Here is a 17010-nt window from a genome sequence, read left to right as displayed (position 1 = left end):
AGGCTGTGCCTAGAAAATTTTCCACAGATCTTGAACAGAAAGTGGTAGAATGTAAATAAATTGCTGCTCTTTCTCTCATCCCTTTGTGTCGAGGGGCTTAGGGAGGGGGGCAGGGAAGGGGAAGCTATTACCTGCCCTGGTTTGTGTCCAGGGGGCTTCTTGTGGTGTTTCTAAATTGTAAATACCTGTAAATATTGTCAATATTGTATATTTTGTACATATTTGTTGCATTTCATTGTAGATTGTGGTTTTGCTTGCAAATCCAGCTTCATTTGCTCCCAGCTGAGCTGCTCTGGCAATTTCATGTTGGTGGGAACTTGCAACCCACCACATTCTCTCTCTCATGGCCTTGCCAGGGGATCTCTGTTTTGACTCCTGTGAGAAGGAACAGGAAGGAGGAGGGGAGTAGGGGAGGAGGTGAACTGTGCCCTGGATCCATCCAGGGGGTTCTGAGAAGTTTCTGTGCTGTTTATAAGTTGTATCTATCAAATATCGTGCATCTGTGGTGTATTTTGTACCTACTCATTGCATTTCACAGCTCTAGATTTTAGTTTGCTTGTAACTAGAGCTTCACTTCCTTCCATCCCAAACTGAGCTAGGTCTGGCTCAGTGTGTTTGTGTGTGTGAATTCTCTCAGATTAGTTGGGAGGTGAGATTTTCAACCTACCCCAACCAGCCCCTCACAGCCACCATTTCCAGCCCTGGCCTCTCGCCTCAGCTTGCATAGGTTCTTTGGACATGGCCTCAGTAGCTCAGTGTAGCAGTTTGGGCTGGGTGCCCTCTGCTGTGTTCATTCGAGGGTGTACTTCCTGTGTCCAAAAGTCCAGCCCTGTGGCTGGACACAGGAACCTAGGCATTTCATCCCATAATGAGATGGGGAAAGACTCTGAACATGCTGAGGTGAGGAAGGAGTTCATGGGGCCAGCTCAGATGTGGCCACCTGAGGGAGCTCTGACATCTCTGTGTGTGGCTGTGCTTTGCCTGAGCACATCCAGCGGTAAGTTGATGCCGAACCTGCCGGTCTGGACACGGAGAGCAGAAATGCAACCAACAGCCAGGTGTGAGGAGGTGACACTGGCACAGGGGAGCAAAGTGGCCCAGAGCTGCAGAGCCAGTCGCTCTTTATTGCCATGTAGATGAATGTTACAGATGCACTTTCCCACAGCCTGCCTCCTTCAGCCACTGATTTATCTCCATTTCAGCAGGTGCCCTTCTCCCCAGCTGCCTTTCCCTGCCCTTCAAAATGCAGCACTCTGCCAGTTTCTGCTCCCATCCTTTTCTCACACAGTTTGGAGGTGCAACATTGCTTATCACCTCCAGGGCCTCACAGACATGATGGCCACCTAAACATTTGGTTATCACTTCCCTTTTGGGTTCCCACATCTCCCCCTTCTTTGTTTCTTAATTCTGAGTCTATGGCATCCTGGTATCCAGTCCTGATTCCAATGCTCCTGGTCTCATTTACACATGATCAGACTCATAGCACAGGTTCAGGCTTAGGTTGGTTGACTTCCAGCTTTGTAGGCACAGCCATCACTGCAGTCAGCTTTCATTTGGCTGTCCTCATTGCAGGTAGGGGACTTCAGGTGCATGGGACTTGTGCCAACCACTAGCTGCTTGGCCTGTTCTGCCCTCCTGGATGGCTCTCTTGCCACACAGAGATTCATCCCTCATATCAAGGTCGGTATAGCTGTCTCCACCACTCAAGACCTCTTGGGTTGCAGCTTCTAGCCAAGGCCAATCCAGTCTTGCCCTTGACCATGGGAGGAGAGGATTGGTGGGTCCCAGCCCTTTCACCTGGTTGTTAACACAGAACCTCACCTGCCTCATCTGGTGACAAATGGCTATCAGGGCAAGGCAGAGGCAGATCCAGGTGAGCAGAAGAACCACATCAGGGTGTAGCAGGGGTTTTGAAGCTGCTGGTGGCTGTGGGCTTCCCAGGGGTGTTTTGCCTGACCATTCCTGCATGGTCAGCTGAGGTGCTGAGCATTGCATCTCCACAAGAAGCATTTCAGACCGTAGCAGTATCTGATGCTGCAGATTCTCTCCTCCTCACCCAGCACAAAGCTCTCCTTAAACTGAATAAGGGAGAGACTCAGACCATGTTTTGCCCTCATCTGCTATAACTTCTGGGAATGCCACAGGATCCTCATTTCTCTGTGCTTCCTTAAAACATGCACACCTCAGCCCCTGAGATGCCTCAGGCAGGGGAGGAGAGCTTGAGTAAAAAGCTCAGCCAGGCAGCTGAGCACAAGCAGCAGGGGGCCTGGAGGCCCTTGTTGATTCTCCACTGGTGTCTGCACTCTTTCCATCCCAACTCTGCTCCTCTGGAGAAGCTGTGGGAATTGTATCTGTCTGCTGTGTTATGATTATGATTAATGAGAAACTAAGAAGGCAAATATGCCTTATTAGGGCATATTGCAGTGGGGGGAGCAACTGATAGACTGACTTTAGGGAGTAGAACCTCAAGCAATGCTCAGCTGATAGAAGGAAATGGTTTAGCTCTTGTGGGCCATATACCCTGGGAACAAACTGCAGCGGTGTAGAGAGCAAAAAGCATTTAGCTGATTACCAATGACCTTTGTGACTGGGTGCTGGGTGCCAACTGATGCTCTGCTCCTCACAGGCTCAAGAGCGGTGTTCTGGCTGGCTCACCAAGCTGACACAGTGCATTAACTTAATGACCCCACACCAACATGACCACTAAGCAGTATCCTTTATTGCATCACACACAGCCTGCACTGGAGCTCTGCCAAAGGCTGGGAGCCCTGAGCAAGGCAACCACACTGCTCATGGAAGGCTGAACAAGACAGATGCATTACAAGGCTACAAACTTCTTGAAAGAGAGAAAGTCCTTTCACTGCCTGGTCTTGGATGCTTTCCAAACACCATGCAGTCCTGATCCTCTCTTTCCAGTTGTTTCTTCTCATTGGTCTGGGGCCAGTTTCACAGGTTCCAAGCCAGAGACTGCTTCCCTGTGTCTCTCTGCAGCTGCAATGCTATCTAAGCCCAAGGCATTACCATTACCTAGCTTAACTGAAACTACTTCTAGTTGTGCTTCAAAACCTATTTCCTATGCTACTGGAGAAGCTTTTTCTAACAGAAAGAAAACAGAAGAGGAAGCAAAACCATTAGGGAGTGTCCTTCCTTCAGCACAATGCACAGAACTAGTCATCATCAGCAGTATCCTGCACTATGCTTAGAGGCTCATCCTCAGGCGTTCCAGAAGCAAGACCTGTGGAGAAGAAAGGAAAAAACTTCTCTGCCTGGCTGCTGCCCCCAGCAATGGTAAAAGTGTGCAGAGCTCTTTTCTTATGGACATCATAAACCGACAGCTGCTTGGCTGAGACGTCCAGGAAGAGCCCAATCTTTTGTGGCCTCCCACCCACACTCAAACGGGACCATGGCTCCACGAAGGCCCAGCAGTCTCGCCCATCTACAAGCCCTATGGCCCAGAAGCCATTCTCAGGGGACAGAGTCAATGCCCCTTTGCGACCCACAGACTCCCGCGCAACACCCAAGGTCCAGCTTTTCCTCCTGCCAACATCCACTTGCCAGCAGTGCCTGCCCGAGGTGTATCCTTCCTTTGCCAGCACAAACAGGTGGCTGTCAAACCTCAGATCATTCCTGGGAACGTCCCTGAGGGCCCCAGTGTCTTTCACACTCTTCCCCGCCTCAGAGATCTCCAGTCTGGGGTGAGCTGTGTCCGCATCCAGGGTGACATCCCCTGCAACCACCAAGTCATGCCATCAGGAACAGTCAGCACAAACTCTGCATTCCTGAGACTTTCTCCTCTGTGTCCTCATCCACCTCTCCCTTGCTCTTCCTTCCCCCTCCATGCTTAGGTGCACCTGGCAGCCTCTTGCCTCAGGGGACCTCCAGCTTCTCTCCTCCCATCCCTTCCATGTCCCACCTTTGGGCTGCTGACCAGGAATTGCTGGGGGGATGGCCTGAGGAGAAGGACCAGGAGCTGGCCATGCAGCTCCTCCTTGGCAACACCAGAACTACAATAGACTTTTACAGGCCTGAGGAGCTGCAATCAGAATGGCCAAAGGAAGTTCTGTGTGACAGAAAGGGAGGGGGAAGCTGGAGAGATCAGGGATCAGGCTGGCAGGCAGCTGAAACCCACCTGGCAATCACTGCAGACACTCAGTGGCCAGCAAGAGCTGCTAAAATACAGACCCAAAGAGTTCAATAACTGCTGAAAACTGGTGTGTGGGAGCAGACCCTGCTGGGAATGATGGTGGAGGACAGCCAAGTCTTGAGCCAGCTGGACACAAGTCTCATGGCTATGGAAATGCAGGACCAGCAGCTGGAATTTGGGTTGGGGTCATGGTGAAGTCCTTAGCATAGCCTGAAGGAGATTTTCAATCTCATCTCAACTCAGATTTAAAGAGTAAGGAACTGAGCCTTCAGTGGAGCAAGAGCAGCTGCAGACACTTCTCCTGAGCCTTGAAAGAGGGCAAGGCCAGGAGTGGGAGGCAGGGCCTGAAGCAACCAATGCTGGTTGACCATCCCTCTTCCCCGCAGCTGGGAGGGCTCCTGTCAAGCAGGCAGGGGCTGTGGCAGCACACAACCAAGTCCAAAGCTCTCAAAGAATCCCTGCCCTGAGCATGTTCCTCAGCCAAGAGCTCTCTGAGCACTGGGAGTTGCCTGCCAGAGCTGCACTCCCAGCGAGAGCTCGGCTCCACCATCGCCCTGCTGCTTACCTTGGTAGCGCTGGATCCTGAAAAGCTCTGTGGGAAGAGAGGAAAGCAGCCATGAGTGGATTTGCCAAGGCTGGCTCCAGAGTGCTGAGACACAGCCCAGGCTGCTGAGCAGAAGCTTCTTGTTCTCCTCCAGTGCTGTGCTGCTCATGTGGCAGGGGAATAGCAAAGAGGACTGCAGCAGGACACCTTTAGCACAGATCAGGTGATGGAAAGCCCAAGCTACAGACTCCCTTTAGAGACAAGGGAGGCAAGAGGGACCTTGAGCACCTGCAGTGTCCACCTGAGCATGCAGGCATCTCACTTGCATGGGACACAAGAGCTGCTCCCCAAGAAATAGAGCCCTGTGCACTTGCATCACTTGTGAGGAGGTGCAGAGGACCTGATGGTAGGTTCCTTTGATTGTCCTCCAGGATCATCAAGTCCAACCTATCAACACAGACCCTATAACTAGACCATGGCACCAAGGGCCACGTCCAATCTCCCCTTGAATGCCTCCAGGGACGGCGACTCCACCACCTCCCCGAGCAGCACGTTCCAATGCCGAATGACTCGCTCGGCGAAGAACTTCCTCCTCGCCTCGAGTCTAAACCTCCCCTGGCACAGCTTGAGACTGTGTCCCCTTGTTCTGGTGCTGGTTGCCTGGGAGAAGAGACCAACCCCTTCCTGGCTACAACCACCTTTCAGGTAGTTGTAGAGGGCAATGAGGTCACCCCTGAGCCTCCTCTTCTCCAGGCTAAACAATCCCAGCTCCCTCAGCCTCTCCTCATAGGGCTGTGTTCAAGGCCTCTCCCCAGCCTTGTTGCCCTTCTCTGGACACGTTCAAGTGCCTCAATGTCCTTCTTAAACTGAGGGGCCCAGAACTGGACACAGGACTCAAGGTGCGGCCTAACCAAAGCAGAGTACAGGGGCACTATGACCTCCCTGCTCCTGCTGGCCACGCTATTCCTAATGCAGGCCAGGATGCTATTGGCTCTCTTGGCCACCTGGGCACACTGCTAGCTCATGTTCAGACAGCTGTCAATCAGCACCCCGAGGTCCCTCTCTGTTTGGGAGCTCTCCAGCCACTCCAACCCCAGCCTGTAGCTCTGCATGGGATTGCCGTAGCCAAAGTGCAGCCCCTGGCACTTGGACTTGTTGAAAGCCATCCCATTGGACTCTGCCCATCTGTCCAGTCTGTCGAGGTCCCTCTGCAGAGCCTTTCTGCCCTCTAACTGACCAACATCTGCTCCTAACTTGGTGTCATCTGCAAACTGGCTGATGACTGACTCGACCCCCTCATCCAGATCATCAATAAAGATGTTAAAGAGCACAGGGCCCAGCACTGAGCCCTGGGGGACGCCACTGGTGCCTGGGTGCCAGCTGGATGTGGCACCATTCACCATCACTCTCTGGGCTCTGCCCTCCAGCCAATTCCTAACCCAGCACAGAGTGTAGTGGTCCAAGCCATGAGCTGACAGCTTAGCCAGCAGTTTGCTGTGGGGGACAGTGTCAAAGGCCTTGCTGAGGTCCAGGTAGACCACATCCACAGGCCTCCCCACGTCCACCAGGTGGGTCACCTGATCATAGAAGGAGATCAGGTTGTAGAGGCAGGACCTGCCCTTCCTAAATCCATGTTGGCTGGACCTGAGCCCTTGGCCATCCTTCAGGTGTGCAGTTATTGCCCCCAGGATAATCTGCTCCATCACTTTCCCTGGCACTGAGGTCAGGCTGACTGGCCTGGAGTTTCCAGGTTCCTCCATCCGACCTTTCTTATGGATGGGGACTACATTGGCCAGTTTCCAGTCATCTGGGACCTCTCCAGTGAGCCAGGACTGGAGGAAAATGATGGAGAGTGGCTTGGCAGCTCATCTGCCAGCTCTCTCAGCACCCTAGGATGGATCCCATCTGGTCCCATGGACTTGTGAGTGTCCAAGTGGCACAGCAGGTCCCAAACAAATTCCTCATGGATTACCGGGGCACTACACTGCTCCCCGACCCCATCGCCCAGCTCAGGAGGCCACTCCTCCTGAACTCCTGCCTTGCTGTTAAAACCTGTTTAGGTTGGACATCAGGAGGAAGTTCTGCACAGTGAGGGTTGTGAACTACTGGAAGAAGTTGCCCTGAGAGGTGGTGGAGGTCTCATCCCTTGAGATGGCTTCAAGGTCAAACTCAATGTGGCCCTGGGCAGCCTGATCCAGCTGGAATTGTCCCTGCTCACTGCAGAGGGGTTGGACAAGAAGACCTTTGAGGGTCCCTTCCAGCCTGATGCTTTCTGCCTCTCTGACCTTCTGTGCTGATCCTGCTCACCTTGATTGTTCTGCAGCTCTGCTCTGAGGATCTGAAGGTCGTGGCAAGTGGCCTCCTGCACAGTCTGCACATTCTGCACAGCCTTCAGGAGAGTTTCCATCTGCTGAGAGAGCTGCTGGAGGGATCCCAGGGCCCCTGTGGTACTCAGCTCCACTTTCTTTCCTGGGAAGAAACAGCAGTGCCACCAGCACAATGGCCTTGCCTCCCCTGAGGGAAGCTCTTGTCCCACCAATGGCACAGGGCCTTTCCTCACAGAAGGGACCAACAAGATGCTGACCTCTTTCTCTGCCAAGGAAGACCCAGCCCCAGAAGATGCTGGAGGGTGACCAGTGCAGCTCCAGAGCTGCCTTCCCCAGGACAGGGACATTGCTCAGGGGACATGGAGTCAGCAGGACAGAGGCACACCAGGACTGAAGGGGCACTCCTGAGCCTCTGCAAGGGCTTACTCAAGGCCTAAGCCCAACCTTGCTCCTCCCTTTAAGCTCTCTCTCTCCCTCTGGGGCTTGCCCACTGCCATGGCCCTTTCCTCCATCCCATCTCCACCTCTCCGGCTCCTGGGCCACCTGGACTCCTGAAGGGTGAGACCTGGCAAGTCCCTTGCCCCACCTCTGAACTGCTTTGGATGCCCTGAGTGCTGGAGGGGTGGGCAAAGAGCACAGGCCCCAGGAGCCTTCCTGAAGGCTTGGCAAAAGCCTGCTGAGCAGGATGAAGGGCAGGAAGCAGCTCCACCCATCTCTCCAGCCAGCACCTTTGGGCTGCAGCAGAGAAGACCCTTGGTCAGGAGGCAGGGGAGTGAGGAAAGAGAGTCAGCAGCAGGACATGGAGATGGACAACCTCATCACACAGATCAGGTCATTGACAGCCCAAGCTACACACTGCTTCCAAAGACAAGGGAGAGAAGAGAGGCCTTGAGCACCTGCAGTGTCCACATAAGCATGCAGCTGGCCCTGGGACAGGGCACACAAGAACTACTCCAGCCCCCACTGCAGGAAGGAGCTGGAGGTGCTGGAAAGTGTCCAGAGAAGGGCCATGAGGAGGAGCAGAGGGCTGGAGCTGCTCTGCTATGAGGACAGACTGAGAGAGTTGGGGTTGTGCAGTCTGGAGAGGAGAAGGCTCCCAGGAGACCTTCTTGTGGCCTTCCAGGATCTGAAGGGTGCTACAAGAAAGCTGGGGAGGGACTTTTGAGGGTGTCAGGGAGTGATAGGACTGGGGGGAATGGAACAAAAGTAGAAGAGGGGAGAGATTCAGATTGGATGTCGGGAAGAAGTGTTTCCCCATGAGGGTAGTGAGGCACTGGCACAGGTTGCCCAGGGAGGTGGTGGAAGCCTCATCCCTGGAGGTGTTTAAGGCCAGGCTGGAGGTGGCTGTGAGCAACCTGCTATGGTGTGAGGTGTCCCTGCCCATGGCAGGGGGTAGGAACTGGATGAGCCTTGAGGTCCCTTCCAGCCCTGACAGTTCTCTGATCTACTCCACAAGAAAGAGTTTTGTCCTTCTCCATCCCCTATGAGGAGGTGCAGAGGATGTGCTCACAGCTCGGTTTGCCTGTGCCCAGCCTTTGCCAGCAGAGAGATGAAGGCCTGCTTGGTGGGGGCCCTGCTCACCTAGTTCCTCCTTGAGGCTCTGAAGGTCTCTCTGGGTGGATTCCTGCATGTCCTGCACAGCTTTCTGTAGAGTTTCCATTTGTTGGGAGAGCTTCCAGAGCTCTGATGTGGTACTTGCTGTGAAGGAAACATTGTGCCACTGGGACACTGCTGGTACCTCCTTCAGGTACCTGGAGATCATCTATCTGCCATGAAGATGCCCAGGAGCTCTGATTGAAGGCCCCTGCTAAAGCATCTTTCCCAGGCCTCTCCTGTGGGTGATTTCTCTCTCCTCATTCCCCCTTAGAAATCTTCACCTCACAGGGATTCAATTGCACCTTGAAGGTGCCACCTGGGGAGGGTTCTCACTTGGCCCTCTGCCTGCTCAAAGTGTTCCCAGCAGAGCCCTGTGCTCAGGGGCATGGCCAGGCCCTGTTCCCATGGAACTTCATCTCCTCCTTTCTCAGCAGCACCAAAGGAAGCTCACTGCTTCCCCACCACCCAAAGGCACAGCCAGAGAAGGAGCCCAGGCCATGCTCCTTGCCAGGTGTTCCTTGAGGGAAGAACACTGCCCTGCCAAGATGCCAGCTGGCCAGAGCAGGGGCAGGGCAACTCCTTGCCTTAGAACCTGGGGAGGATGGGACTGCAGAGCCCAGACTGTGCTGGGAAAAGCTCCCTGCCCAGGCAGCTCTGCACACTGGCAGCCTGGAGTCCCAGACACCTGCCTGGATGGGCAACATAACTATGGACTTGCTGGAGGCCTTTGGGAGTGGCCATTCCTGGAGTGGGGAGTTGGCTTCATCTGAGTGTGGTGGGCCCTCAGGCATGGGAAGCCTCCAGAACTCCTTGCTCAGAAGGCTTTTGTTCCTAGGTGCTGTTGGTCACTCCTGGCACTCACTGAAAGAGAAACTGTGTGAAGGGTTTCCTGCAAAAGAGTTTAGAATAATTAGTGTCCTCCCCTTGCCATGGGATGGGAGAGGAGCTCACAGAGTCCCACCTTGTCCAGCTGTTTGCAGCTGGGCAGGAGGCTCCAGAGATCTTCAAGCCCAGTCCCCATGCCAGAGCAGGACCATAGAATCCAGCACAGAAACACAGCCAGATGGGGCTGGAAAGTCTCCAGAGGAGACTCCACAACCTCTCTGGGCAGCCTGCTCCAGGGCTCTGTGACCCTCACAGTGAAGAAGTTCCTCCTCATGTTGAGATGGAACCTCCTGTGCTGGAGTTTCTATCCATTGCCCCCTGTCCTACCCCAGGGTGCAACTGAGCAGAGCCTGTCCCTGTCCCCTCCTTCCTGACCCCCAGCCCTCAGCTATTGAGAGACATGGATCAGATCCCTCTCAGGCTTCTGCTCTCTCCAGACTAAACAGCCCCAGGGCTCTCAGCCCCTCCTCACCAGGCTGTGCTCCATTCCCTCCTGGTAGCCTCCCTTGGACTCTCTCCAGCAGATCTCTGTCCCTCCTGAGCTGGGGAGCCCTGAGCTGGGGAGCTCAGAACTGGATGCAATACTCCAGGTGAGGTCTCACCAGGGCAGAGCAGAGGGGCAGGGAGAACCTCCCTGGATCTGCTGGACACACTCCTAATGCACCCCAGGACCCCCTTGGCCTTCTTGGCCAGCAGGGCACATTGCTGTCCCATGCAGAACTTGCTGCCCACCAGCACTCCCAGGTCCTTCTCCACAGGGCTGCTCCCCAGCAGATCCCCTCCCAACCTGCCCTGCTGCACTTGATTCTTCCTTCCCAGCTGCAGGACATGTCCTTGTTGAGCCTCATTAGGCTCCTCTCTGCCCAGCTCTCTGAATGGCCTCACAGCCCTCAGGTGCAGCAGGCCCCTCCCTCTGACCAAATTCCTCCCACCCCAATGGCCTTGGCTTCAGCTGTGCTCTGGAAGGGAACCTGCAGGTGATTTGCTTTCAGTGACTCCTTTGCCTTTCCACCCCTGCCCAAAGAGAACAAACCCAGTTCTTACCAAACATCTCCTTGCTCCTCCTGCCTTCCTGTGCCTTTCCTCAGGAGTCAAAGAGTGGCCAAAACCTCTAGAGAACAGAAGGCAGAGTTGGTGACACCTTCTGATGGACTCCCAGCAGGTCCCTGTCCCATCTCAGGTGCAGGGGAGCCCTCTGGGAATCCTCACTCCATGCCCATCCTTCTCCTTGCTCACAATCAGCCCTGTGTGCTTGTGCAGAGCACAGGAGAAGCTGCTTCAGCCCAGCTGCTTCCCCCCTCCGAGGCACAGGAAGGGCAGCACTGGCTACATGCACAGCTCTGAGACCAACTCCAAGCCTGGAGGGGACCCTGGCAAAGCTCCAGAGTAAGGACAGGGGTGGAATGGCCTTGGCTGGCTGCCAAAGGCACACCAAGCTGCTCCCTCCCTCCTCAACTGCACAGGGGGAGAAATAGGAGGGCAAAGCTGCTGGGTGGCCACCAGGAGTGGGAGATCTCCAGGCAGTGGCCATCGTGGGCACTACAGACTCAGCCTGGGGAAGACCACTGGAACTTGGTGACCATTTCAAAGCAAGCAGCTTGGGGAGAAGCCAAAGCCACACTCAACCCAGCTGCCCCCAGCCTCCCCCTCAGCTTCACCTCCCTCCTTCCCAACCCTTTTACTTTGTCACCCTCTGCTGTGCTTTAAGCTTCCCTGCAGCCCAGAAGCCCAAATGGAACAGACTTGGATTTGCCTCCCAGGAGGACAAAAGCAAATTAGGCAGGAGAAAAGAGAGGTACAAGTCAGGAAAGGAGCAGCCTGGAATCCATTTGGAAGTCAAAAGCAAAGCTTAACAAAACAGAGAGAAAGGATCTGAGTAAAAGGGAAGTGACAAAGGGGTAAGCAAAAAGGGTAAATGAGAAAAGCCACCACAACAGCAGGCCCAGCTGGCACAGAAGTCTCTGGATGTAAGTGTGGATTGTCCCTGGCTGCAGCTCTTAGGAGAGTGGCTGCAGCAGGAGGCAGCACTCACCATGGGGCAGCTGCAGGAGCAGAGAGGAGTCTTGGGCAGGAAGAAGAGGCTGAAGCAGGCAGATGGCTCCCCTTAAACAGGCTGTGGGCAGGAAGGGGGAGTGGAAGAGACCTTGACCCGGGGACCCCTCCCCCTGGGAGTCTCTCTGCCCACCTGGGTCAGGTTTCTTTGTCCACCTGGGGCAAAATCCTTCCCAGCTGCTCCAGGGATGGCTGGGACCTGACACACCCTGGCCCTTGTCTTTTCCTCCCTGGGCCCTGCAGGGAACAGCTCTGCTGCTAGTGCCTCCAGTTCCTTGCTGCCTGCCCCTGAGGAGACCTGGGGGATGAGCAGGGCCTGCTGGCCCCTGTGTGCAGGGCTTGCAGGAAAGCAAGAGAGTGCTGCTCTTGCAGCCCCACAGCAGCACAGCCTTCAGGGCAGGAGGAGAGACACTTACCTGCCTGAGCCACCCAAGGGGGACAGTGACACAGGACAGCTGAAATTCCACCTGCAGAAGGGAAGGAAAAGGCACAGAAGACTGAGGCACTGGAGTTGAAATTCAGCCTTCCTCTGCCCCCAGATCCCTCCTCTGCCCCCAGGCCCTGCCTCCCCTTCGGGGCAAGGTGTTGGTACTGGAGGCAACCAGGTGCCAAGGGAGCTTTGATGCTCCAGAAGCCAAGCAGACCCTCACCAGATGCCCACTGTCCAGCACCACAATGGAGCTCATGGCAGGAGAAAAGCTTCACCCTGCCTGCTGTCAGGGAGGACAAACTCCTTCCCTGCAGCCTAGGGATCAGAGATGACCTTTGCTCAGCTGCTGAAGGGCTCAGCTTTGAACAGGGACAGCAGACACTGACCTGTCAAAGATGAGCTGAGGAGGAGGCTCTGGCTGACACTCAGCAATGGTTTGTCTGCAAGGCCCAGGCTTGGGGCTCAGCTGCCTTTGGGGTTTGTGGCCATTGGAAGGGGAACTTTAGCCCAGGCCCTGTCTGCACAGACTGAAAGTCAAATAAATGACCACTGGATGCCAAAGGGAAATAATGACAAAGGCTACACCATTCACTGGCTGCTGATGGGGCCAGGGAGGAGAGGCAGGAGCAGTTCTGGCTCTCTTCTTCTGTCCCTTCTGCTTGCAGCTTCTCTCTCTCTTTCATGGCCTTTACAGGGGATCTCTGGAGGGAGGATGTCCCTGGGCCTGGAGGATGTCCCTGGCACTAGAGGGAGGATGTCCCTGGCACTGCAGGGAGGATGGCCCTGGGATTTCAGAGACTGTTTAGTTCTCTAAACCACCATGGAATGGAAGTGATTCTGCCTCTGGAGCAGGTAATTTCTGGAGCTGCTCTGGGATTGGCTCCAGGCCTTGCCTCTTAGTGTCACTGCTCACAGCTGCTCCTTCCTGGCCATGCTGTGCCAGGAGCATTCCCAGCTGCCCTGCAGATGTTCTGCTGTGGGAGGGGCTTGGGAAGCTGGGAAATGGAGCCAGGAGAAGGGAATGCTCTGCATGAAAGGAGGAAGCAAGCAAGGAGGAGGGAAGGTACTGCCCTTGCTGGAGAAGGACCAGGCTGGGGACCCAGAGACCAGCTTGACATGGAGCAGTACAGAGGTTGCACCCTGCCGCTCCCCAGTGCTGCCAGTAGCACCCCATTGCTCCCAGTGCTGCCCCAGTGCCGCCCCCAGCTGCTCCCAGTGGCACCCCAGTGTTCCCAATTCTCTCCCAGTGATCCCAGTGCAGCCACAGAGGCTCTCCCCATTGCACCCCAGCGCTCCCAGTGCCGCACCAGTGCCACTCCCTGGCTCCCCCTAGTGGCCCCAGCGATGCCTCTGTGCCAATTCTTTGCTGTTCCCAGTGCTGCCAGTGCCACTCTGGTTCTCCCCAGTGCTGCCAGTAGTATCCCAGTGCCACCCCATGGCTCTCCCCAGTGCCACCCCCTTGCCACTTCCTCATTCCCACCCTAACCACACACCCCCCCAGCGTGCTCCCAGGGCTGAAGCAGTTCCATTCCCTGGCTCCTCCCAGTGCTCCCAGGACCAGCCCAGTGCTCTCACCTGGGACCTCCCTGACTCCATCCAAAATTCAGGAGTGTTTGGGCTCAAACCCAGTAATTTAGGAACATTTTGGGCTCAAACCCAGCGACTAAGGAACATTTTGGGGCTCCAAACCACTAATTTTCAGATGTTTGGATCTCAAAACCACCAATTCTGGGAATTGTTGTGCAACACTTCCCCCCCTGCCCCCCCTTCCCCCCTCCCTGCCCTGCCCTGCTTAACTGGGAAAATTTTGGGCTCAAAAATTCCCATTTCAGGAGTTTTGGGGTCAGAAACCTCTGTTTAGAGACCTTGGGGGTGGGGTGGGGAGAGGCACAAAACCTGGGGGGATTTTTGGTCTCAGAAGTTAGTTAGGGACTCAAACCCAGTTCAGTCCTGCTTGAACCGGCAAAGGCACCAGCTCAGTCCCAGTTAGCCCAGTTCAGTCCCCCTCCACCCCAGTCTGATCCCAGTTTGTCCCCTGGTGCCACTCACCCCAGGGCCACCAGCTGGGGATGGGCCTCGGGCTGTCCCCACTGCTTCTTCCCAGTCCAGCTGCAGTTTATCCCCAGTCAGGGACCAGTTTGCCCAGTCCCAGCTCTTCTCCTCCTCCCAGCTTCCCGTTTTTGAGCACGGGGGAAAGTGAAAGTGAAAGGGATGGGGGGAGGGGAGAGCAAGTCTGGACACGGCCCAGGAAACAGACTGGGAGCACTGGGAGTGGTGCTGGGGTGGAGCTGGGAGCGCAGGAGGGACACAAGGGGCAAGACTGGGAGCACTGGGATGGAACTGGGAGCACTGGGGGGACACAAGGAGTGATACTGGGAGCGCTGGGGTGGCACTGGGAGTGCTGGGGGGATGCTGAAGCAGTACTGGGAGCCGGGGGGCAGCACTCAGAGCAGTGGCTGGAGCCACACTATGGAACTGGGAGAACTGGGACAAGTGAGGGAACTGCTCTGGAGCACTGGGAGCTGCTAGAAAGCCAAACTGGAAGCAACAGAGTGTACTGGGAGTACTGGTGGTGTACTGGGAGCACTGGGGCTGTAGCAGTAGCACTGGGGCTGCACTGGGGGCACTGGGGATGCACTGGGGGCACTGGGGATGCACTGGGAGCAGTGGGAGTGATCCTGGCATGTACTGGGAGCACTGGAGCTGTTACTGGGAGCACTGGCAATGATCCTGGATTTATAGTGGGAGGACTAGCACTGATCCTGCTGCTGCACTGAGGCTGCACTGGGGGCACTGGAGCTGTACTGGGAGCACTGGCAGTGAGTCCCAGCAGTGCTGCAATGGCCTCCTACAGGATCATAGAATCACAGAACTGTCAGGGCTGGAAGGGGCCTCAAGGCTCATCCAGTCACAACCCCTGGCCATGAGCAGGGACACCTCACACTACAGCAGGTGGCTCACAGTCACCTCCAGCCTGGTCTTAAACACCTCCAGGGATGAGGCTTCCACCCCCTCCCTGGGCAGCCTGTGCCAGGCTGTCACCACCCTCCTGGGGAACAACTTCTTCCTCACAGCCAATCTCAGTCTCTAGTTTTGTTCCATCCCCCCCAGTCCTATCCCTCCCTGATACCCTCAAAAGTCCCTCCCCAGCTTTTCTGGAGTCCCCTTCAGATCCTGGAAGGCCACAATTAGGTTTCCTGGGGGCCTTCTCCTCTCCAGACTGTACAACCCCAACTCTCTCAGTCTGTCCTCATAGCAGAGCAGCTCCAGCCCTCTGCTCCTCCTTGTGGCCCTTCTCGGGACACTTTCCAGCACCTTCAGATCCTTCCTGGAACAGAGGCTCCAGAACTGGACACAGAGCTCCTTGTGTGGTCTCAGCAGAGTGGAGCAGAGGGGCAGAATCCCCTCCCTGGCCCTGCTGGCCACACTTCTCTTGCTGCAGCCCAGGCTCTGCTTGGCTCTCTGGGCTGCAAGTGCTCACTGCTGGCTCCTGCTGAGCTTCTCCTCCCTCAGCATCCCCAAGGCCTTTCCTTCAGGGTTACTCTCCAGCCAGTCCCTGCCCAGCCTATAGCAGTGCCTGGGATTGCCCTGAGCCAACTGCAGGACCTTGCCCTTGGCCTTGGTGAACCTCATGAGGTTGTCCTGGGCCCAGCTCTGCAGCCTCTCAATGTCCCTTGGGATGGATCCTTCCCTCCAGCAGTCAGCAGCACCACAGAGCTTGGTGCTGAGGGAGCCTCAGTGCCTCTCTCCATGCAACAACAAAGATGTTAACCAAGCCTGGTCCCAGTGCTGATCCCTGAAGGACTGCACTTGTCCCTGCCCTCCACCTGGGCATGGATCCAAGCTCAAGTGCAAACCAAGATCAGTGACCTCCAGCATGGGTGACATCAACAGGAGAGTCTTTGGGCATCATGGACATTTCCTCTGAGCAGCTGCTTGTGCAGGAAGCTGCAGGAGCTGCAGAGAGAACTTTGCTGCAGAGAGTGGTGCTGGCAGGAGCAGCTCCAGGGGGTCACAGGCTCCAGCTGCTCTTCATCCAAACCACGGCAGCAGGGTGAGGAACCCACAGGGCCAGGAGTCCCAGGGAGCTGCTTGAGCTGCTGTGGAAAACCATAGCAGGGCACTGGGAAAGTTCACCTTTGTTTCTGGAGGACTCTGGGTGCAGCGTGTCCCCGTCTGAGGGTGGGAGAAGTGTGAAGCCATGTCCAGCAGAAGGGGTGCAGGAGGTCAAGGGGAGCCATGTCCAGCAGAAGGGAGCAGGAGCTCCCCCATAGATGTCCTTCCCCCTGGGGTCTCTCACAGCTGTCCCTCCCCATGGGGTTGGCGGTTCTGGACACAGTGGTGCTGCAGCTCCTGGAGGTTCTGGGACCTCCTCAGGCAGCTGTTGCAGCAGGGGACACCGAGGGAGCCAGCCTGGGGACATGTGTGGGGCTGTGCCACCTCTATGGGCACACAAGAGAGGACACAGCACCCCCCCACACCCCGAGGGCACACACATGGGAATGGGACACGGGTGGGGATGTGCCACCTGCCATGGGGACACCGCTGGCAGCAGGGACACGCTATGGCTGCTGTCAGACCACTCCACTCCCCTGTCCCTCCCACATCTCTGTCCCCAGCAGTGGCTGTCCTTGTCCCCATGGCCCTTCAGGGATGGCTGTCCCTGTCCCAGCCCCCTGTGGTGGTTTAAGCCTTAACTGGGAGTTAAGAGCTCAGATGGGGGCAAGGCTGCTCCCCCCTCCTCCCTACCAGAAGAGAGGGAAAACAAAAAAAACCCACCAGAAAGGAGCAAATCCACCAAGCAATGATTTGGAGTCGGCCTGGAAGTAGAGAGGTAAAGAGTTTTCTTTCAACATTGTGTATATAAAACAATAACAGGTAAGGTTCACAAGGGCAAGGAACAAGGATGGATGGGAGGGAAAAAAAAACAGAATACAAAACCAGTCTCTGAAGAGGTGCAGAGGCAGCAGGGAAAAGATCAGGCTCCATGTGGCAGAGGAGCAGGAAGGCAGCTGCAGTAGCTCTCATCCAG

At 55.8% G+C, this 17010-nt stretch overlaps 1 protein-coding gene across 8 annotated transcripts; it reads right to left on the bottom strand.

The window, feature by feature from the left end:
* Positions 1-2697: 2697 nt before the first annotated feature.
* Positions 2698-14157, bottom strand: LOC137456638 (E3 ubiquitin-protein ligase TRIM39-like). 8 transcript variants are annotated; one of them, XM_068168194.1, is made up of 9 exons: positions 14028-14157; positions 11965-12015; positions 11682-11785; positions 10541-10607; positions 9474-9500; positions 8597-8713; positions 6996-7157; positions 4710-4736; positions 2698-3727 (listed from the first exon to the last, which is right to left on the bottom strand). In XM_068168194.1, exons 4-9 carry the CDS (start codon positions 10545-10547, stop codon positions 3168-3170), a joined length of 900 nt encoding a protein of 299 aa, XP_068024295.1. In that variant the 5' UTR covers positions 10548-10607; positions 11682-11785; positions 11965-12015; positions 14028-14157; the 3' UTR covers positions 2698-3167. The 8 variants fall into 8 exon arrangements, with proteins under 8 accessions (XP_068024295.1, XP_068024294.1, XP_068024299.1 ...); XM_068168193.1 differs by lacking the exon at positions 11682-11785; XM_068168198.1 differs by lacking the exons at positions 9474-9500; positions 11682-11785.
* Positions 14158-17010: the final 2853 nt, after the last annotated feature.

The sequence above is a fragment of the Melanerpes formicivorus genome, unplaced genomic scaffold (assembly GCF_026170545.1).
Source record: "Melanerpes formicivorus ecotype bairdi unplaced genomic scaffold, bMelFor1.0.p_v2 SCAF_134, whole genome shotgun sequence".
NCBI classification, from domain to species: Eukaryota; Metazoa; Chordata; class Aves; order Piciformes; family Picidae; genus Melanerpes; species Melanerpes formicivorus.
The sequence above is the reverse complement of the archived record's forward strand: the minus strand, read 5'-3'. Positions and strand labels throughout refer to the sequence as shown.